Below are 23,825 nucleotides of genomic sequence, written 5' to 3' on the forward strand. Positions count from 1 at the left end.
GGTGAACTCGCAGCACTATACACACTCACGCGCAGCCTTCACGCGCCCTCAGGGCCGCAGCGCCCCCCGGGGGAGACCCCGAAAGCCCCTCACCCGCGAGGGGACGCTCCGGGACAGGAAGCGCCTCAGGAATGAAATCCTCTGACGCGGCTCTCGCTGTTTTCACCCGGTGTCAGATTCCGCGGATCGCCCCGTGTGCGGGCTGAAGACTCACGGGTCTCAGTGATGCTTGTGCTGTGCTGGAGGCTGCAGGGATTCACAGTAGGGGGGTACGGGGGGAGACGCCCCCCCCCCCCCCCCCCACCGAGCGAGGACTCATAAAGAAAGTGAAACCCTGATAGAAAGAGGCGGGGCGGGGCGGGGGCTGCACCCCAGCGTGTGACCCGTGGAGGGGAGGACACGGTGATGTCTCAATAACAGTTTCCAGGGTGTGCGCTACTTATACCCATATATAAAGGTGTCCGGACGCGCTCTGGAGTCGGAGCCTGCGCTGCACGGTGCTGTGGGGAGAGGGGTTGCGCTGGACGGGGTGCTGTGGGGAGAGGGGCTTGCGCTGCACGGTGCTGTGGGGAGAGGGGCTTGCGCTGCACGGTGCTGTGGGGAGAGGGGCTTGCACTGGACGGGATACTCTGTTGAGGGGCGAGGGGGGCCTTGAGCACACCGACCCTCCCCGTCTGTGCACACTTTGCAAGGAGCAGCACACAGACCCACCCCCTCTCTGCACACTTTCCACGGAGCAGCACACAGACCACCTCCTTTGTGCACACTTTGCACGGAGCACCACACAGACCCACCCCCTCTCTGCACACTGTCCACGGAACAGCACACCGACCCACCTCCTCTGTGCACACTGTCCACGGAGCAGCACACAGACCCTCCCCCTCTGTGCACACTGTCCACGGAACAGCACACCGACCCACCTCCTCTGTGCACACTGTCCACGGAGCAGCACACAGACCCACCCCCTCTGTGCACACTGTCCACGGAACAGCACACCGACCCACCTCCTCTGTGCACACTGTCCACGGAGCAGCACACAGACCCTCCCCCTCTCTGCACACTGTCCACGGAGCACCACACCGACCACCTCCGCTGTCCACACTCTCCACGGAACAGCACACCGACCCACCTCCTCTGTGCACACTGTCCACGGAGCTGCACACCGACCCCCTCTGTGCACACTGTCCACGGAGCAGCACACCGACCCTCCCCCTCTGTGCACACTGTCCACGGAGCAGCACACCGGCGCACCTCCTCTGTGCACACTGTCCACGGAACAGCACACCGACCCACCTCCTCTGTGCACACTGTCCACGGAGCTGCACACCGACCCCCTCTGTGCACCCTGTCCACGGAGCAGCACACAGACCCTCCCCCTCTGTGCACACTGTCCACGGAACAGCACACCGACCCACCTCCTCTGTGCACACTGTCCACGGAGCAGCACACAGACCCACCCCCTCTGTGCACACTGTCCACGGAACAGCACACCGACCCACCTCCTCTGTGCACACTGTCCACGGAGCAGCACACAGACCCTCCCCCTCTGTGCACACTGTCCACGGAGCAGCACACCGACCACCTCCGCTGTGCACACTCTCCACGGAACAGCACACCGACCCACCTCCTCTGTGCACACTGTCCACGGAGCTGCACACCGACCCCCTCTGTGCACACTGTCCACGGAGCAGCACACCGACCCTCCCCCTCTGTGCACACTGTCCACGGAGCAGCACACCGGCGCACCTCCTCTGTGCACACTGTCCACGGAACAGCACACCGACCCACCTCCTCTGTGCACACTGTCCACGGAGCTGCACACCGACCCCCTCTGTGCACCCTGTCCACGGAGCAGCACACCGACTCTCCCCCTCTGTGCACACTGTCCACGGAGCTGCACTCCGACCCACCCCCTCTGTGCACACTGTCCACGGAGCAGCACACCGGACCCCCTCTGTGCACACTCCACGGAGCAGCACTCCGGACCCCTCTGTGCACACTGTCCACAGAGCAGCACTCCGGAAGCGGTGAGGGGACCCCGCACCTCCATCCCCCGGGACTTGGCCCCCGTGGGTCCGGCACAGATCCGAGTCCCCGCTTCACCCAGTAAAAGGACTATGTCTTGTTGCCTCACAAGGGCGCAGGTGTAACCAGGAGCGGGGGCTTCAGTCCGTCTCACATCAGACGCCGCTCCCTCTGGTGACTTGTGAGTAGTGAGCCCCTCTCGCTCCCCGGCCATGGGGGCCCCCGAAGAGCGCGCACTCGCTGAACCCCCGGAGCTCGTGACCGGGGGCTGCGCCGAGGGGACAAAACATAAAATGACTCTCTACGCAGTGCCAGGTGAGCCAGTGCCCCCCGGGCACCACCCAATACCATCCCTTCACACTCACGCGCAGACCCCCAGCACTAGTGCGCAGCGCCCCTTGCACCAGGACCCTTCTCCTCACGGAGTCACCGCTGTAAATGGTCGGCCGTTTAATGTGATAGATGCGGACCTTCCGAGGGGGGCCAGTGCACGGCCCCAACTGGGATTTGGAGGTGGTGGGGGCGTCGGCTTAAGGGGCGTGGCCGTTGTTCTTGGGGGTGTGGCTTTAGCATGTAAACTAAATGTTTCCATAGTGTGCCACCGGACCGGTATTTTGGTGTCGCTGAGCTTTCTTATTGCATCCAGATGTGTAACACATCACCTAACGCCTGCCAGGACTATTGGCTTTGGCATTGCTTCTTAGCTGTTTAACACTAACGAGTAACAAATATTTAGTTGTAAGTAAATAATAATAATACAGCTGCTTTTTCATTGTGACATTGTGACATTGAATTAAAGTTTACTTGGGGAGGGGTAATGGTATTCAGTGTCTGTCACTCCTGTTATATTCATTCTGTTGGACATAAACCCCTTGTTTGTCTCCACATCTCCATCTGCACAGCTTACACCCCATCTCTCTCCTCTTCAGCCCCCATTTCACTTCTTCTGAATGCCCCCCCTCTCTGCTCCCACTCCCCGGAAGCGCTGCATTGTCTTTTCCTTTCACCTCGACAGCTGTTTCCCTCCTTCACACACATTTGGGATTAGAGCTACAACTGGGAGTACCTGACCATTGTCTGTGCTCTCTGCAGAGAGGCCAAGGACCAGATGGCCATGCATTGTGAACACCCTTCTCACCCTTGACAGGCAATGGAAGAAACAGGATTTAACCATTATAAGCACCTAGAGGGACTCGGTTCTGAGTAGGCACTATACAAGAGTAATGTGCTGCTTGACAAAAACAAACAAAAACACACCATCCTGGAATTATAATACACTCCAGGGGATCACAGGTGAGGGAAAACCTGGACTGTGAAGAAGAATTGAATCACTGACATTAACATGTTTAACATTCATTTATCAGGAGTCAGTCAGTGTTTTTGGTAACAAAGTTAAGTTTTTTTTCGCAGTTTTTATGTAGCGCAAACACGACCCATATGTATCGGAGCACTCTGCATGAACACCAGTTGCATTACACAAGGACGCGTTCAGTTTTGTATTTATTTTTTTTGCACTGGGAGATCAGGTGATTTGCCAACAATCAGCAGGTGTTGAGCCGACGCCGAGATCCAAACCTGGTTCCCGGTTCTGAAGTCGACAGCTGTGGTCGTAAGGCCACGTATCGTCTTTTCACTGCTCGACATTGTAGGATAAAGGGTATTTTACTCTTGCATGGAGCCGGGGACACATTGTTTTAGTATCTCTTATCAGTGAAATTCAGGATAACAATTGTACTCTGGCCATTTCATGTGCTTAACAACGCTTGTGTGGAAAATGTTCATATGTTTAACTAAAATACAAGAATGACTGTGCGTGGTTTATAAATCTCCGACTCGTCACGTGTGATGCTCTCATATTAAAATGTAATGTAGGTTTACTGACGCCGAATGTGCGCAGTTAAAGGTCACCACAACGTCTATAGCCCGAATACCTCAATAGTGCAGAATCAGGAGGGGGGACTACAATATCCGTCCCATCGGGCACCTCTATGTGTGCAGCACTCTGAGAGTGTCAGGATTAATGTCCCACAAGTCTGCGTCCTTCAGGTCCCAGTAAGGCTCGCTTGAGAGGGTGTCTACTGGCGGAGACAAATTTCACACAATGTAGCATAAGTCTTTTACCAGCGCGCACCTTAAAGCTCTCTTTAGCGACACCTAAGATGGCTGAAAAACTCAAAATTTAGCTGGAAGGACATCTGTTTCTTTTGTAGATCCCGAGATCGGTGTGAGGACCGCGCTGACCCGAGTGCGCAGACTCCGTGGGGCGCTGGCGCTGGCGGCTGCTCTGCTCATCACTGTAGTGGGGCTCGCAGTGTACATCACGGGTGAGTAGCGATCACGTCATTCCGTGGTTCACCCCTGGTAAGCAGACCTCGTACATGGAGGACTGCGACACCCAGCGGTCACTGCTGGCTCTGCTTTCAATTTATTAATACAAGTGTTTAATAAACATTGTGCCTGGACACTATTTGCAAATATTTAAAGGAAACCGATGTGTATCTTTTTTTACTAACATAATGTTTAAATAATAACAAAACGCCTCTTATCTGTCTCATCTCCCAAAAAGGAAGCCTAATTCCATATTGTCCGCCCAGCCCACAGAAATCTTACCTCGAATATTAACGAATACAAAAACCTCTCTGCCTTGTGACCGAGGTGTTAATCCCATCGCACCCCTTTGGGGAACAGTGAATATTTGTACACCAAGGCAAACGCGATTTCACAACATGTTGTATTATTTTTTCTGGGATGGTGGACCCTGAGGTCTGTGTGTTTGGGGCCAGACCCTTGAGGTGGCAGTGATGCCCCCATGAGGGTGGCTGCACCCAACGACTGCTTCCATTCTGGGTGGGGGGCTGGGTTTCAGAACCCCCTCCTGGGCTGAGATGAAGGCACCCTACGACTGCTCCCACCCGGGGGGTGAGAGAGCTTGAGAACCGCCCTCCTGGGCTGAGATGAAGGTCCCCCACGACTGCTGGCACCCGGGGTGTGGTGTGGGGGGCTTGAGACCCGCCCTCCTGGGCAGAGATGAAGGCACCCCACGACTGCTGCCACCCGGGGTGGGGGGCTTGAGAACTACCCTCCTGGGCTGAGAGGAAGGCTGCTCGTGCAGATACTGACAGTGCCGCCCCTTCCAGAAGGTCCATGTTTAGCGCGTGCCCCCGGGGCCCCTTTGCTTTACCCCACGCCCCAACAGTGGAATCTTGTGCCCGGGCAACGGGGCATTTCATCATGTAAAAGAGGGGTGTGCATAAGAATCGACACTGTTTTGTATTTAAGTCCCACACCGATGTGCACGTCATGCAATCAGTTGTATGTCGGTGCTTCTGTATTTGGTGTCCTTATGATCCAGTCCCTTGTGAGCTATTTTAGCAGACACGAGAGGCCTGGATACTGCGCCAGCTTTGAGTCAAACGCATCTGGCAACCTTCACACATCCTTGGTTTAGGAGCCCAAACCCCTGAACCCCCTTATCTGCTGCGTTTGGGACAAGTTCATTGCCTGCCCTTGTGAGAGATTACCTCCCCTACTGCCTGCCCATGTCGTGAGAGATTACCCCCTACTGCCTGCCCATGTCGTGAGAGATTACCCCGTACTGCCTTGTGTCATAAAAGATTACCCCCATAGAAACTTCCATTGTGTGTTGAGATTACTCCTGCGGAGCCTGTCCTGTCATTATATTACCCCTGCTGTGCCTGACTTTGTATCATGAGAGATCACTCCCCCCCGCCCAGTGCCCGTCCTTGGGCCCTGAGCTTGCCCTTTTGTCATGAGAGGTTACCCCCCGTACCTGCCCTTGTTGTCAGAGGTTACACCCCCGTGCATGCCCTTGTCGTGAGAGAATAACCCCCTAGTGCCTGTCCTTGTGTGGTGAGAGATTACCCCCTAGTGCCTGTCTTTGTGTGGTGAGAGATTACCCCCTAGTGCCTGTCCTTGTGTGGTGAGAGATTACCCCCTAGTGCCTGTCCTTGTGTGGTGAGAGATTATCCCCCTAGGGCCTGTCCTTGTGTCGTGAGAGAATACCACCATAGGGCCTGTCCTTGTGTGGTGAGAGATTATCCCCCTAGGGCCTGTCCTTGTGTGGTGAGAGATTACTCAGTAGTGCCTCTCCTTGTGTGGTGAGAGATTACTCAGTAGTGCCTGTCCTTGTGTGGTGAGAGATTAGCCCCCTAGTGCCTGTCCTTGTGTCGTGAGAGATTACCCCCTAGTGCCTGTCCTTGTGTGGTGAGAGATTACCCCCTAGTGCCTGTCCTTGTGTGGTGAGAGATTACCCCCTAGTGCTTGCCAAATAAGGGCCCCTATTAGCCAATCGTATAGTCAGACAAGGGTCCCGTTGTGCACATTTTAAACTTGTAAAGACGCTCTATAAGTGTTTTCCAAGGTCTGGAAGACTGCGTGGGTATCAGTTTGTTGCGGGCAATGTTTATTTTATTAGCAGGGACATTATAAATTAAAAGTAAGAACCAGCCCAGCTGACCATAAAATAGGCCCAAAACCGCCCAAAACCGCCCGCACACCAAAGGCTAGCCCAGCCCCCCGCACTGCCCGATTGCCCTCTAGGCCAGTCCGCCCCTGCCCACTCCAGACAATTGGAGTACACACCGTCCTTAACCACGTTTTATAGCAGTGCTCACTGTATTTCATCACACATTTTCTTATGAACAGTGCTTTTATCTTTCTTCTTTTTCGTTCCATGCCTGCTTTACCAGTTCTAAAGAACAGCCAGTTTTCTGAGCCTCAAATCATGAACGAGTCTGCAGAGAGCCGCGCTGCAGAGCCTGGAAAAGACGGTCACTTGCTGCCCCCTTGCGGTGATGGCTGGATCTGGTACCGGAACAAGTGTTTCTATTTCTCTGAAGATGAAGGAAACTGGACAGAGGCGGAAGGCTCCTGCGCTGCTCTGAACTCCTCCCTGGCTCTGGTTGATACACAGCAGGAACTGGTAAGAGTCGTGATACTCAGTATCTCCTATTTCTTTTATCCAGGATCCAATGGTTAACTTGGTGGGAGCTGTTTCTAGAGGCTGCCGGTGGGAGCGGGAAGCGCAGGTAATGTGTGTGCATTAGAGTGTATCCAGGGCACTGTGCGGCTGTGAAGGGGAAGAGGCACAGGGGGGCAGCAGGGACAGGAGTTTGTATCCAGCGTTTATCTTCAAAGAGAAACCTAGCAGTGGTGGGAAGAAAAGTGCAAGGAGGCAAAGGGCAAAGACGAGCGGAGAGAAGCTCTCTCGGGTAGCGCCGAGTGATATTGGTAAAAAAATGCAGAAAATCTAAAATAATGGAAGCAGGGTTTTAAAATAACATCATATACTTTTATCAGCTTCACACAGTTACAGAAAAGGATTCTACGCGTATTGCACACGTCACTTCCTTGTACCCATTTAGACTGTTTCACACCCACTTCTGTTTCTAGACAGTGTTACTCTGCCGGTTTACCCCCACCCCCCCCCTCACAAAAACCGGAAGTTAGCTTGGCTCGCACATTGTCATGCATTAAAAGAAGCACTGGCAATGCCAATCATTTTCGCTGATTTTTTGTTAACCGAAACGTTTCACCACGATCTTCACTGGTATACAGGACACTACGATTAAATAATAAATAGGTGTGAGCAGCAAGATGAGCGGCACAAGGTTTTTACTCCCAGAACAGGTAGTAACAGTTCAAGCTTCCTTTCCTTACAGAATATGCCCAACTGGAGCAGATACAGTGCACACATCTCTCCCTCATAACAGACACCGAAGGCAATGAATAAGTCACTTCTTTATCTAACAGGTGCAGCAGTGTAAGCATCCCTCTCTCACCAAAGGGGTACAGCTTGGGGAGCAGCAGTGCAAGCTTCCTTTCCTTACAGAATATGCACAACTGGAGCATATGCAGTGCACACATCTCTCCCTCATAACAGACACCGAAGGCAATGAATAGGTTACTTCTTTATCTAACAGGTGCAGCAGTGTAAGCATCCCTCTCTCACCAAAGGGGTACAGCTTGGGGAGCAGCAGTGCAAGCTTCCTTTCCTTACAGAATATGCACAACTGGAGCAGATATAGTGCACACATATCTCCCTCATAAGAGGCACGGAAGGTGATGTCAGGGAAGATGTGACTTCTTTGTATAAATGCACTGGCACAGCTTGGGGAGCAACAGTGCAAGCTTCCTTTCCTTACAGAATATGAACAGCTGGAGCATATGCAGTGCACACATCTCTCCCTCATAAGAGGCACAGAAGCTGATGTCAGGGAAGATGTTACTTTGTATAACTGCACTGGCACAGCTTGGGGAGCAATAGTGCAAGCTTCCTTTCCTTACAGAATATGCACAGCTGGAGCATATGCAGTGCACACATCTCTCCCTCATAACAGACACGGAAGGGGATGACAGGGAAGAGGTTACTTCTTTATATAACTGCACTGGTACAGCTTGGGGAGCAACAGTGCAAGCTTCCCCTCACCAGACAAGGAAACAGCAGTGGAAGAGCCCAGTCTTCATAGGACAGCACCAGTATGGCAGCAGCAAGGACAGGTAACTGCAGTGCATGCTTCACTTCCCTGCAGAACAGATCAGCACTGCAGGAGTAGAAGTTCAAGCTTCAGCCACTCACAGAACACGTACAGTCACGGTATGAGCGGCATGTAGGCTACAGAGCTCACTGGAGCAGGTGCTTGAGCCTCCAGAGTTGTGTATAGAGGTGGGTTAGTGAGTCAGTTTGTGAGCGCTTCTGTCTAGTCAGATGTCTGCACACTTTCTGTTGCGCCTCCTGTCGGTGTGATATTCTCTGCAATGCTTCTGTCACATGCAGAGTGTACAGCTACAACTCCTGATGTCACATCCTGTAGTCTTGCTGCTGTCTCTTCCTATGGATCCTCAGGTCTCAAGCTATATACCTCAGTGATCTGATTCCCGCCCACTCCTATCAGAGATCGAGTTCGATCAAGGTAGAGCCTTCAACGCTCACGTCCATTCTCAAGCCTGATGTGGGCAATAATAACCCGGTGCTTTGAATGTGGGAAGCAGAGACACATAGCGAGAATCTGCCTGTAGGAAAGAAGAGGAAGCTATGGATTTCAGGTATCTTGAAAGATCAATATTTTATAAAAACAGATCCAGGGACACCCTTTTCTTGACCTGTACAGGTGAGTGTTAGGTTCGGAGTATACGCGGTCAGTTATCCATCAAAATCTTGTACAGCCCCACAAGTCCTCCCAGAGATAGTTCCCATTAAAAGTTTCCATGGGTATCGGAAATAATATCCTTTGGCTTACATTCCCTTAGTAAAAGGTCCCTTAAGGAGGAAAAAGGATAGTCAGCTGAAGCCCCCCTTTCTACTTATATGATTTCTGATTTAGGTTTAGGAAGGTTATACATAACAAGAGCACATGAACAGGAGAGCAACACAGGGTTGCCCCTGAAACCAGATTTAGTCTCCCATGAAATATGGCAAAGGGGGCAGAAACCTCATAGCTTTACAGTCAGACGGTCCTACTCTACAAAATGCCTGGAAACAAGTTTAAAAGGGAAACTGGAAACCTAGGTAGGTCCTCAGTACTTTATCGGAACAAGTTATTGTATAGTGGGAGGGAGAGGGTAACAGCCTCAGTTGTTAGTTCTAGCACCCGCTAAACAGCAAGGCTGTTTTTACCTCATAGTTATCTACTAGGGGGGCACTTTGGAGCAGAAAAAAGGGTTGGAGGATTCTTGAGTAGGGTTTTTCTCATCCCAGAATTTACACCCAGATAAAGGGAGATTGTTGGGAATGCCAAGTATGGCAGACAAAAAATCCATACAAACCCTGTTCCGCCAATTCCCCCTGCAGAGCATTCCCTTAGTAGGGGTCCCAGTTCAAAGGGTGGCCAAGGATATAGAGGGACCTTTACCAGTAGCCAGTATAAAAGCCTGGAGACAATACCCCTTCGAGATCAAGATATATCAAATAGCCCCTGCCATGGAGCCACTCCTAATATGGCATTAAACAAAACAAACCTAAAACATCCATATAAGATGAGGTTTGATTTACATAAATCAGCTGGAAGTTTTTGCAACAGAGAGCCTTGCCTTGTTTATTAATAGCTGCCAGGATTTCTTTGTGTTAAGGGGTCAATTTTTACAGACCTCCCCAAAACAACTCCAGGTTACAGCCCATTCCCCGGAGGTGCTGCCCAACCAAGGTAGAGCCCTGCAAAATTATCAAACGACAATCTTTAAAGTTCTGAACTTCAGGCTTTTCCAAATGGTGTTCTGCGATGGGCAATCATGTGCAAAAATGTTTGCATAGCCTTGGAGTCGGCCTCCTCGAGCTATTGCATGTAGAATGATCCCATGCCATTTTTCGCCATTCAATCAATCCATACAGCATGCTGTGATATCTACAGTTCCTGATCTATCTTAGATTTTGTTAGGACCATAAGTAAAGATTCATTTGCATGTTTGCAGTCTTTGTAACACCAAGCCTGTCATCCACTACTGGCGGTCGAGCAATGAGCAATGGGTTTAGAGAATTGATCATATATGTTATTGAAAACAGCCCAATGAGTTTCAAACTTTCCTCAGGGTTAAGTAGAGGCAGGAATCCTGAACCCATAGTATTATATGTCATGCTTTTATTGGATTGGCAATAGATTACTGTCCCCATTTTATTTTTCTCCAGTTCCATATAGATGTGTGATCCTCGGGTTTCCCGGAAAGCAAGGTAAAAGCTTGGAGTAACAGTTGGAGAACTAAATGGTGATGGTCGCTTCCTGAGCGCCCTGCCACTGTCCTATCAACAAGGTGCCAACTAGAAAGATCAATCATGATATAATCTATGATCCCCTAACACAGACCAGTATCAAAGGTGTAATGACTTGTGGGGTCTGATTTCATTCTGCCAGTGCAGGCTCATGGGCCATGTTCTAGGGTTAAATTAGCTGGCTGGATCCCTCTTCGCTTAGTGTGTGATATCCTTCTCCTGTAAACCAGGGACACCCGATGCCAGATTATTTTTTTCTCTGACCGTTCTATAGTCATTTGATGGTTCAAACGAAGTATTCAAATCACCTGCTGAAACCAAAGATGCATTCCTTGTTGATAGACACGTGTGATAACGAATTAAGGCAGGCATCGAAACAATGCAGAATAGCAGCCTTCTGTCCTATCTCGCATTCCTCTTGTAAACAACAACCATTAACGGTGGTCCAGTTTTATGTGTTGTTAGAAGTTGCTGGATGTTGATACAATTCATGATTTTCATTGTAGTGCAGGCAAAACTAGTCTGCACCCAGATTGCCAACCTCTCAGAGTCTAGCTCTGACAGCCATTACTCCAGGGAAAATGAACGCCATGTTCCCAAAAATGTTAACCGTTAAAGTAGTGCAGGATTCCTGGAAGATACACGCAGGAAAATCTACCACAAAGTTTGACTAATCTTCAAATCTTAGTTTCTATACAAGACCTGCTACATTCCAGCTTAACCATTTTGGAGGGATGCTGACGTGTTCACACACTCGTCTAGCCCGGGGATACCCAGTAACTGCTTGCCAGTATGGATAACCTGATTGTATAGGGAGTACTACGTTTAATCAAATCTGATGTACCAACGGCGACTCCATGTGGTGTGAGGGTAGATTAGAGAAGTTTCTCCCATGCATCTGTTCGGGACGACACAGCTGTCTTCCAGGCAATGAATGCATGACCCAGTTCTCTTTATGGGCATCATGTTCTATTGTCCTTCTAGTGGCCTATTGTTGAGTTGCAGCCTTGAACCCATACTAGTCGTTACCCTCAGGACCCTTAGATTGATGAGTCTGCTGCTGACTTTGCTGCCTCTTCTCTTATTGGAATTAGAATAGTAGCCAAATCCAGAACTTTTCTTAAAGTTCCTTAGCAAATGAAAAGGAGGGGCACCTTGTTAGCCTTCGTGCTAGGTTCGACAACTGCTCTCTGCGATCCCACAGGGTTTTACAATGTTCCCCGGCGTCTGGCATATCTTTGTTTCCTCTTTGTTGCCTTCTTCGGCTCATGTAAGAAATTCAAATTAGGATATATCATTTGAGGTCACATCATGGAATCACTCCAGTGATTTAAACTTGCTGAACTGCCCCCATTGAAGATGTCCTGGGGCCCTCCTGAAATGTATCTTGGAATCGGACTGAGTTTGAGTTCCTTGAAGGCGCTCCACGGGTCACACATTTTCCCAGAAGATGGACCTGTATCTTTGTCTGGAGTGAAAACTTGAGCATAAGCATTTAGCCTTGTGACTGGCTTTGGGAGTCCAAGGCCAGTGGAGTTTACTGAATTGACCTTCATGTAGGGACTAAACTGCAATGTGTGATGTTGAGCGCTGACTTGTTCGCCATCCCTGTGGGGGAGATTTGGGTATAAGTAATTTGGAATTTCTTCTTTGGGAACCTTCTTCATGTTTTCTGATGCTACAGCCTTGGCTAGAAGGGTGAATTCCCACTGGTTGGTAATTATGATGGATTGAAATTAGTTTTTTTTTGCCTTTCTTTGGACTTCACTGTCCCAGCACCATCCCAGCGCAATAATCTTCCTTTGTAGACTATTCATCTTTGCTTCAGGAAGCTGCTACAAACATGGTTGATGATTTTAATCTACAAATCCTGGGACTTGGCCTCTTTGAGGAGCCTGTTTTTACTGCACAGGTTTCTAACACAATATATGAAGAACGTGAATAGCAGAAGCACAGTTACTGCTCTAAATGATGTACAACAGAGATGGCTCTAAAGAATCTGCCAGTCAGCTGAAGGAGCTGTGTTTCTGCATTGTAAACTTGTTTTTTAAATGGGTTACTTAAGAACAGACAAATTTATGAGTGTGCAGGGGGTTGTGGCTACATTGTAGTTCTTAACCTTTTGACTTTTTTGCCCCCCCCCCCACTCATTCATTAATGGAACCTGGGTACCCCCACTGATTCATTAGAATCCAGAGACCACCATTGAGTCATTACTGAATGCCAGGGCCCCCTAAGTATAATCGATGATATGAACCGCAAAACAATACTAAAAAGAGACAAAAAGGAGCATTCATCAAACATATACACAGATGATCAACTATATTATTGACTTCCCAAACAAATTAAAAAAATATATACATTTTGACCTTAATGGGAAGGTTGGAGCTTTTCTAACTTCACTTGAAGCCATCCATAATATACTGTTTGATGCATTAAGCCTGGTCCCACGAATCAACCCGAGGATACTAACTTAATATTTAGCCTTCAATTTCAATTGTCTTCACCGTACAGAACATTTTAAAGTTTTCAATCTTTCTTCATTTATATGCACCTAATTTAACTGTTAATATTAATTTTCTAACCAGTTGTGGACCCTCTGCATAGGCGTAAGAGCCCCCAGGGGGTTCCCAGACCACAGAGTAAGACCCAGTGTCAGAATTATTCGATGTAAATGCAATAATGAAAGGGAGCAATGAAATGTGTTTCCAAAGTTTTATCCTGGGAGCGAACTTCTAAGCTGAATGTTGCATTTAAGGCAGAGCACTGAGGTTGGTTTGTCCACCTCTGTGTGAAGTGGTTCCAGTCGTGGAGATGGTTAGTAATGCAGGCCTAGTGGCTGTTACACAATCAGAACATCTAGGCGGAAGCAAAGGATGAGTTATTTAGTGCGATGAATGGTTCAAATCTTGGATCAGGTAGTGGCTAAATGAATGTTAAAAACAACCCTTGATATACATTTAGGGGGCTCGCGGGGTCTTTGCTTGGAGAGTGTGAGATGGGCGGTGGGGGTCATGTTTTGGTTGGTGCTTTGTGCACTTGTTGAGAGAGATTGATATGTATCTAAGCAGAGGGTAATTTGAAGATGCTTGAGGCAAGTCTTATGGTTTTCGTCCACACCGAAGTCTTCCTGGGACTGTGTTTCTTGATGGGAGTCACTTCTCTGTGGGTCCTTTGAGTCCTGCCCGCTGGGCCTCCCCAACTAACTTGCTCGGGTTTGGATTTTAAAGAGGCTGCTCGCTGTCTCCTCCTCTTCCGCCCCTTGATGCGCAGTTCTGAGCCCTTCACACAAGGATCCACAGTTATCAAGAATCACGGAGCTCAGAATAATGCATTCTTTTAACATGATTCTTTTTAAAATGTATTTATTAGAATTTGTTAGGGGAGTCCAACAGCGCCGATCTGCGAGCAGAGCACAGAAGCCCAGCTGGCGGCGTGGAGATGTCTTGAAGGGGAGGCAGGTGTGCATTTAAATATAGAGTTTATTTAAACAATCTAAGTACATTGGAAAAATAAGAAACAGGCAGAAAACACACACAGCACTGCGAGGACCACTCTGGGCCCCACAAGGCTATAACTGGCATTGCCTCTTTAAGGCGTCCCTTGAAGCCCTGCTCTCTGGATGAAAGGCAGCCCTTGTTGCTTTCCATGTCTGACTTCATGTTTTGGAGCCGTGTGTTTGTGAGATGGCGGGCGGGAGAAACACTGTTTAACCAGGGGAGACACTTGTGCAGAGAAGCCTTGTGTCCTGAGGAGTAACCCCGCTCTGTGGACGGGTAATGTGCTAACATCTTGCATCTGTTGTAGCAAGGTTTCTTAGCAGCCGAGTTGGTGAAAGGCTCTGTGTTTCTTATCTTCTAATGCATGTGGATGTAACTGCTGCTTGTGCACTAGCAGGCGCGTCCACGCTCAACAGGAAACGCACAACTTGTAAAGGAAACTGAGGGCATTGTGGGATCCAGCACCTCGTGGTTCATGGGGCAAATACCACCAAGGAACTACTGTGGTGGTGATGGCTGCCACTGCATAATAAACACTGGTTGTACCGAGGATTCAGTGCAGGAGCGAGAAGAACTTCAACAACTCCCCAGGTTGATGGCTTTTCGGAAGCCTCCAGTCCAGGAAAAACACTCTTATTACAGCAAGCGGACAGGAACGTGCTTCGTGAGTAATTACGGCTTGCTCTTGTGCCAAGTGTCCAAGGGGTACCACTGCTAATATTACCTATGCTGTGAGTACTGCTACTATGATTACTACCTCTGAGATTACCACTGCAGGGAGTACTACTGCTGTGAGTACCACTTCAGGGATTACCACTACTGTGATTACTATCTCTGAGATTACCACTGCAGGGATTACTACTGCTGTGAGTACTACCACTGAGATTACCATTGCAGGGAGTATCACTGCTGAATTACCACTACTGTGATTAAGATCTCAGAGACTACCACTGTTGATATTACCAATACTGTGATAACTACCACTGAAATTACCCCTGCAGGGGTTACCACTACTGATAGTACCACTGCTGTGATTACTACCACTGAGATTACCACTACTGATATTACCACTACTGTGATTACTACCACCAGGATTATCAATGCAGGTACCACTGATGTGATTACTACCACTGAGATTACCAATATTGATATTACCGTTACTGTGATTACTACCGCTGAGATTACCAGTGCAGGGATTACCACTACTGTTTCCTACTGCTGAGATTACCACTGCAGAGAGTACCACTGATGAATTACCACTACTGTGATTACTACCTCTGAGAGTACAACTGCAGGGATTACTACTGCTGAAATTACCACTGCTGATGTTACCACTACTGTGATTACTACCTCTGACATAACCCCTGCAGGAGTTACCTCTACACTACTGATATTACCACTACTGTGATTACTACTGCTGAGATTACCACTGCAGGGAGTACCACTGCTGAATTACCACTATTGTGATTACTACCACTGAGAGTACCACTGCTGGGATTACCGCTGCTGAGATTACCACTACTGTGATTACTACCTCTGAAATTATCCCTGCAGAGGTTACCATTACTGTGATTACCACCTCCGAGATTACCAGTACAGGGATTACCTCTGCTAAAATTACCACTGTTGAAATTATCACTGCAGGGATTACCACTGCTGAGATTACTACCACTGGTATTACTCCCTCTGAGATTACCATTTCAGGGTTTACCACTGATGTGATTACTACCACTGAGATTTACACTACTGATATTACCACTACTGTGATTACTACCTCTGAGATTACCACTGCAGGGATTAATACTACTGTGTTTACTACAGCTGAGATTACCATTGCAGGGAGTACCACTGCTGAATTTCCACTACTGTGATTGTTACCTCTGAGAGTACCACTGCAGGGAATACCACTGCTGTGATTACCACTACTGTGATTACTACTTCTGAAATAACACCTGCAGGGGTTACCACTACTGTGATTACTACCTCTGAATTTACCCCTGCAGGGATAACCACTGCTGTTATTACCACTTGTCATTACCATGGCTGATATTACCATGGCTGAGATTACCACTACTGTGATTGCTACTGCTGAGATTACTACTGCAGGGAGTACCACTACTTTATTACCACGTCTGTGATTACTACCTCTGAGAGTACCACTGCCTGGATTACCACTGCTGAGATTACCACTGCTGTTATTAGCATTACTATGACTACTACCTCTCAAATTACCCCTGCAGGGATTACCACTACTGTGATTACTACCTCTGAGAGTATCGCTGCTGGGATTACCACTACTTTGATTACCACTACTGTGATTACTACCGCTGAGATTACCACTGCAGGGCGTACCACTGCTGAATTACCACTACTGTGATTACTACCTCTGAGTGTACCACTGCTGATACTACCACTACTGTCATTACTACCTCTGACGTTACCCCTGTAGGGGTTACCACTGCTGAGGTTACCACTACTGTGATTATTACTAGTGAGATTGCCAGTGCAGGGATTACCTCTGCTCAGATTACCACAGTTGAAATGATCACTGTAGGGATTACCACTGCTGAGATTACCACTACTGGGATTACTACCTCTGAGATTACCACTGATGTGATTACTACCCCTGAGATTTCCACTACTGATATTACAACTACTGTGATTACTACCTCTGAGATTACGACTGCTGAGATTACCACTACTGTGATTACAACCTCTGAGATTATCGCTGCAGGGATTACCACTGTTGAGATTACCACTTCTGAGATTACCACTAGATTGAGTAAAATAGATTCAAGAGTAAGTGTACTGACCCTATGCTAACCTACATCTTAAAATGAAACCTTATTTTATACCTACCCACCACCCTATCTTTATGGCCCTACAGTGCCCTCTCCTTAACCCAGTGGTTACATTGCACCGGGGGGGGTGCCAGTGGGCCCACCAGTACATATTTTGGAGAACCAGCACTCTTCCTCTCTGTCCCGTGGTGGTCCTATTGGTCTTTATAATGCATGGGCCTGCCCTGTCCATTAGTCCCGCCCAGGCATAGACGTGACTGTAGCGTTCTCAAGTGGCAGGGACTCCAAGCACTTCATTTTTCCTGCATCCATTCTTATGTTAAACTATTCTGTGCCCAGGCAAAGGCACGCTTTCATTTTCATAAAATAATATTTGGTACCCTCTAACAAGTCCAGCATTTCAGGATTTTTATTGAGTATTTCCCTGTTCTTTGTGCATGTACACAGGCATGCTATGCTGTAGGTGGACCAGCCCCTTTGATATTTTAGTAGATGCTGCTTTGTTTCACTCTTTGCCTTTTATTTCGGTAGAACACTAAAAATGTGTTCCCATGACATCGACCCTGTTACATGGATATATTTGCACTTTTGTGGTTACATGGATAATTGTTCTTTTGCTGATAATTTTCACTGGGAGCAGACTTTCCTTTTGTGTGTTTCCTTTGCGCTCATGGGGCTGTCGGCTCGCCTATGTGAAACTGTTTTACTTTCCAGTTTATGTGGCAAGAAAAGTCTGGTTAGGAGTTTACAGCGCTAGTAGCTTTAACTCGAGTAAACGCGAGACCTATTGCATTGCAAATGCTTGTTTCTTTTTTCAGTCTCCTTCGCACTCCATTGCGGTCATGGCACCTTGAACTGGAGGTATTCTCATTCAACTTGAGCTTCTCTCAGACTTTTGCCATACTTGGAAGCATGTGTGTTTATTCCTAATACCTTGCTAACTTATTTCTGTTGTGATGTTTACAGAAAGTTATTTCTAAGTCGTCAAATCACTGCATGGGATCTGGTCCCACACTTCAAGTTATATTTAATTAACGTATCGTTTTGACCTTAAAGTTCACACTTGACTATTGGTTTGAAAGGAGGGGCTGTAGCCGTGGGTATCCCTCCAGAGGCCCTCCTACTTCTCGGCGCTTCTTCACCCGGTAGGCTGCCAACAGGTCAGCTTGGTACAGGAGCATCCTCCCAGGCGATGGTGGGCTGGAAGCAACGCGCGCGTTCTGTACCCATCACTGGCTTTGGGGCCGGAATATTTCACAACAGAGAACAAAGAAAAGTTCAGAAATCCTACGTTTCAAAAATGTAGGAGGCGTATCCCCTCAAAAATGGAAAGTGGTCATCTACTTCTGAGAGGAATGCTGCATCTTTTTTACTCCACGGGGCACCCTTTCTTGGCACTAGAGGCCAAACTAGCGCTGCCACAGAAAATGCATGGCGAGAGTTAAATGGCACAGGAATTGAATTTATGAACATTGTACCGCTGCACTTGGCACCGCAGCGGGGAGGGCGTTACACTCTGCACACACTGGCACTAGGGCAGAAGGCAGGCCCCCCTGACACTGCAGCGGGGAGGGCGTTACACTCTGCACACACTGGCACTGGGGCAGAAGGCAGGCCCCCGTGACACCGCCGCGGGGGAGGGCGTTACACTCTGCACACACTGGCACTGGGGCAGAAGGCAGGCCCCCTTGACACCGCCACGGGTGAGGGCGTTACACTCTGCACATACTGGCACTGAGGCAGAAGGCAGGCCCCCTTGACACCACCGCGGGGGAGGGCGTTACACTCTGCACATACTGGCACTGAGGCAGAAGGCAGGCCCCCTTGGCACCGCAGCGGGGAGGGCGTTACACTCTGCACACGAGGGCGTTACACTCTGCACACACTGGCACTGGGGCAGAAGGCAGGCCCCCGTGACAACGCCGCGGGGGAGGGCGTTACACTCTGCACACACTGGCACTGGGCAGAAGGCAGGCCCCGTTGGCACCGCCGCGGGGGAGGGCATTACACTCTGCACACACTGGCACTGGGCAGAAGGCAGGCCCCGTGACACCGCCGCGGGGGAGGGGGTTACACTCTGCACACACTGGCACTGGGGCAGAAGGCAGGCCCCCTTGACACCGCCGCGGGGGAGGGCGTTACACTCTGCACACACTGGCACTGGGCAGAAGGCAGGCCCCGTTGGCACCGCCGCGGGGGAGGGCATTACACTCTGCACACACTGGCACTGGGCAGAAGGCAGGCCCCGTGACACCGCCGCGGGGGAGGGGGTTACACTCTGCACACACTGGCACTGGGCAGAAGGCAGGCCCCCTCCTCGGGAATGTGAGCCCTGGGCCCAAGGGGGGACACCTCAGGGGTTCTTCACGTCTCAGACACAGCTCACAGGTGAGATCCAGGCTAAACATCTGCGCTGTTCCCATTACAGTAAGGCCATCAACACTTCTCACTAGATCAAGCGCTCCGAGGCGCAGCTTTTGCTGTTCACAGTGAAGCTGGAACTGTTGACAGCCCGATCCGGTTCCACGCGCTTTTGACAGAAGCATTATTCACTTCTAGATTAATCTCGGGAGATTAATGGCGGCATGATTAATATCGGGGTACTGTTTCTGTTAAATATTTTAGGACACTTTCTTTTGGTGGGCGGCGACTGTAGCATAGATCGCCAATATTGTTTTACAAAGCCCCTTCCCTTTTTCGAGTCCAGCATGGCCGCACACCAGCATTTACAACAAAAACTCTAACTCACAAATACCAGACCTATTGCATTGCAAATGCTTGTTTGTGGTTATAAGCTGCTACCTCTACGTAACAAAGTGGCTGTCCTACAATTTTGTAGAAATTAACTTTGATATTTACCCTCTTCTCTCCACAGTTCTCTTATTGCAAATGCATATCAAATGATTTTATCAGTCTTTTGCAGAAGAATATAAACACAGTAGAACACTTATGTGAATCAACATAGCTAGATTTTAGCAACAAACTAACAAGTTGGCCAAATGAGTGCGTCAAACAATGAATGTTCTGCTTCAGATTACAGCCCTGTTTTTCTCTTTGCAGGTCACAGCTTTCGCCTAAATATATTATTCCATTTTGGAAATCTCTGTCTGCACTCTGCAGCTCCACGAACTCTTGCGCGCAACCCTAATCCGTGCGTTTCTGAATGTCCCTTTATTTTGTTGTTTCCAGGATTTCATGTTTCGCTACAAAGGGAAGCGCGATCACTGGATTGGTCTGCAGAGGGAAACTGATCAACAATGGAAATGGGTCAATGGCACCGAATTCAGCAACTGGCAAGTACTCGGTCTTTTCCTTAACTCACCGCTGACATGTTTGTCACTAATCCATACCATGAATTTATCACAGAAACATCTTTTTGTTGGGCTATTAGAGGACTCAAATGACAAGCTTTCTGATGGCGGGGTCCCCAGTTAGAGGTGGACTCTCTGCAAGAAAGAGACGGGTAGCAGTCTTGAATTGAGAGACTAGGGCTCCATTTGTGCCAAAATTGACTTAATAACGACCGGGGAGAAGGCAGAGGTAATCAGTGACCCTTGTGCCCCGAAGCCCCCTTTTGTCTCACCTAGTGCCCAGGACCAATAAGCATATGGCAAAACCATGTGCATCATGTGTCCTTGTGAGAACCCCTTTCAGAGGGCCAGGGGCAAGCAGAAGTTCCAGGGCCCAACCGTTGTATTTGGGGCCTTTTACTCATAATGTCGAGCCCCGGGACCAGTTATGGGTCCTTAGCTACTGGGCTAAGTACCTCTTCGGCTCTTGCCTGTCAATGGTTGTGCGGTCGAGCGGTTCAAGGCTTCTTGAGGAGGAGGTAGGTTTAGGGTGAACACAGGCTCACAGATAAGTACAGAAGTCAAGGCACTCGTGAATCACAATATAGTTAGATATAGGAATGTATAGAGTCCATATTGTACCAATAGAGAATCACGTTGAGAAACTGGCAATCATGTGCAAATAGAACCTTCAATTTATTCCTGAAAGATAAGTTACATCACAGTAATAGAAAGCAATCCTTAAGGTCAACACACTGTGACCATAAGGGCTAACATGTAGACTGTAGACTGTAAAGACTTTACTTTCTGACCGGACACTGCGGGATACCACGCTAGAATATGCACGTGGTCTCCCGCTTTCTCTACCTCTTCGTCTCAATAGGACACTCGACTGCTTAGACGTTTTTATTTCCTGATATCTATCTCACTTTCTAGTTACCACAAGATTCCTGGGAATGTCCAGGCTCACAGAATTGACAGATTCTAGATTTCAACACAGCCCTGATGAAGTCTTTGGAGATTCTATTCTCTCTCAAGACGAAACACGTGTTGGCGTTGGTTGTTATTGACTACATGTTAGCCCTTATGGTCACAGTGTGTTGACCTTAAGGATTGCTTTCTATTACTGTGATGTAACTTATCTTTCAGGAATAAATTGAAGGTTCTATTTGCACATGATTGCCAGTTTCTCAACGTGATTCTCTATTGGTACAATATGGACTCTATACATTCCTATATCTAACTATATTGTGATTCACGAGTGCCTTGACTTCTGTACTTATCTGTGGATGGTTTCCTTGGAAACCTTAGAGGACAAGGGAAGATCCTCCAGCCAGGAGCACCATGCCTTATCTACTATGTCTGTCTATCACTATGTGGACTCATTGTGAGCGCCCAATACTATGTCTTCTCTTCCCGGTTGCTAGTGTCTTATCATGAACACAGGCTCACAATTTAATATACGTTTAGTAACCTCAACAATTGAATGTGCAACCAAATATTTGCTTTTATAACAAATAGAATTATTGCACACGTATGAAGCAAAATACAGTACACACTAGATAACACACTCTTCAGAAGATCTGTATTCTAACACTGTCCATGCGGACACCAGTATCTCACTCTTTTAACTACAGACTGGGTTTATTCTCCAGGTTAGACCCCTCTAGTGACTACAAGTTTTAGAAGTCCCACAGTGGCTATTTAAAATCATGTTCCTGCACCTTCGGTGCTCCAGTCGGAGCAGATTTCCCCCACAAAGGCTTTGTGATTCGAGCTGCAGTCTTACCCTCTCCCACTGGAGTTAAGACGGAAGTCCTGGGTTGAAGTTGACTTTGGTTGGTGCCAGCAATGAGCGGCATTCATGTTGTTCCCAACGCTGGGTCTAGACCTCCACAGTGCTCTTCCATTGTCATAGTAACTACTGTCTGTCTCTGACGGGAGACCCGGGGTACTCGTAGCTTTGAGCTCATCGTTGCACACTGGGTTTGAGTTTCATGCACTCATGGTGGCGTTCCTCTTCAGATCACAGCGCTGCACCAGGGTGACGACCCTTGAGATGTACCGCAGCCCCCACCTGATCTGCGGCAGTCGTGAACAATACACACAGGCAGGTGGCCTGAATAGCGTGGCAGTCCTGTTGGACCAGAATCTCACACTCCGCTTCATGATCCACTCTGCAGGATCCCCACTCAACACTGCTCCCTCCAGGCAATCTCCATCTCATAGGGTCCTCTGGTGTCAGGTCAGGCTTTAGCTGGTGCTGCAGGTGAGTGTTCTTGATTCTCCTGGGTGAGGTCCTCTCTCCTAACATGAGAGACTGTTGGGCCCTCATTTCCCCAGTCCCGCTCACAACCAAAGGAACTTGTGCTGACATTCTCCAAGCTGATGTATAGAATCAGTTTGGCAATGTAGGAGTCTCATGCTCCCCTCTTTATAATATATTTCCTTACATAAATGTGATTTAGGGCCATATGTACAAACACATTTTCCCATTGACACGGAATGGGAAAAACCCTTTGCTACATCTGGCCCTTAGTGTCTGTCTTGGAAATGTTTTGTTCTTGAGGTTGGCCACTCTTAAATTATACTTCTCTTGCTCATGAGAGCAATCTATCACAGCTGGAAGGTCTCCATACCTGATTGCTACAAAAACATGAGTGTGACTAAAGTGCTCGCATGAGAGGTGATGCTCCTGGCAATAGTTGCTGAGTGCAGTGGCCCCATCTGGAGTCCACCCTAGACTAATTTGGTTTTGGAACCAAATTCAGAAATTCGGTGCTCAGCTGCTATAGCAAGCCTAGAAAGGCGGTTTGTGTCAGTGGCTGACTCTGGGCTCCAGATGCAGAGGGACCCTCCAAGGCTGCACATTGTTGCCCCCGCCCCCCACATTTGCCCTACAGATGGACCCCAAGGTACAAAGAAACAGATGATCACAGGGTTTCGGCTTGAGGGGACGTACATACCATCAACCTCTACTTGGATGATCTTGTTGCACTAGAAGACCCCTTGCACTCACTGCCAGCATTCCTGGGTGAATTGAAGCGATTCATGAAGGTGTCCAGTTTGCCCATTAACCTCCAGAAGTCACAGGCTTTCAACTTGCCACTCGCACCTGGCTGCAGGAGCAGCTGGCTGCCCAATGCCCTTTAACATGGGCGGCTTCCTCGATAATGTACCTCGGAGTGCAGATTGCTACTACTAGCCCAGGAAAATTACATAGATTCAGCGGAAGCATAGGGCCTGGGGCTTCTACTCCTCCCCAGTAATTAGAACCTTGCTGGTGGTCTGCGATAGACTGGCCATTTGGAATAGGCTGATCTCCCTACTCCTCACTGCTTACACCCATATTGGGTAAACCGGACTTTGCTCCAGGCCTTCATCCCACAGTTTTTTTGAGTGTCATCAAGCAAGACGTGGGTTCATCAAACGCTTCTTCGACGTGGATTGGCCCACCCTATTCGACCACTTGAAAACTGACTACGGG

At 48.7% G+C, this 23,825-nt stretch overlaps 1 protein-coding gene across 2 annotated transcripts in view; it reads left to right on the top strand.

The window, feature by feature from the left end:
- The first annotated feature begins 1,969 nt into the window (after positions 1-1,969).
- LOC138303615 (C-type lectin domain family 2 member D-like) overlaps positions 1,970-23,825 on the top strand; it is a 44,501-nt gene continuing 22,645 nt past the window's right edge. The window contains exons 1-4 of one of the 2 annotated variants that reach the window (XM_069242904.1): positions 1,970-2,340; positions 4,236-4,349; positions 6,735-6,967; positions 20,238-20,341. In XM_069242904.1, the coding sequence (XP_069099005.1) occupies positions 2,238-2,340; positions 4,236-4,349; positions 6,735-6,967; positions 20,238-20,341 (554 nt within the window). In that variant the 5' untranslated portion in view covers positions 1,970-2,237. Of the gene's footprint in view, positions 2,341-2,855; positions 3,319-4,235; positions 4,350-6,734; positions 6,968-20,237; positions 20,342-23,825 lie in introns of those variants that run through there. The other variant, XM_069242905.1, reaches the window with a different exon arrangement.

This window comes from Pleurodeles waltl, chromosome 7 (assembly GCF_031143425.1).
Source record: "Pleurodeles waltl isolate 20211129_DDA chromosome 7, aPleWal1.hap1.20221129, whole genome shotgun sequence".
NCBI classification, from domain to species: Eukaryota; Metazoa; Chordata; class Amphibia; order Caudata; family Salamandridae; genus Pleurodeles; species Pleurodeles waltl.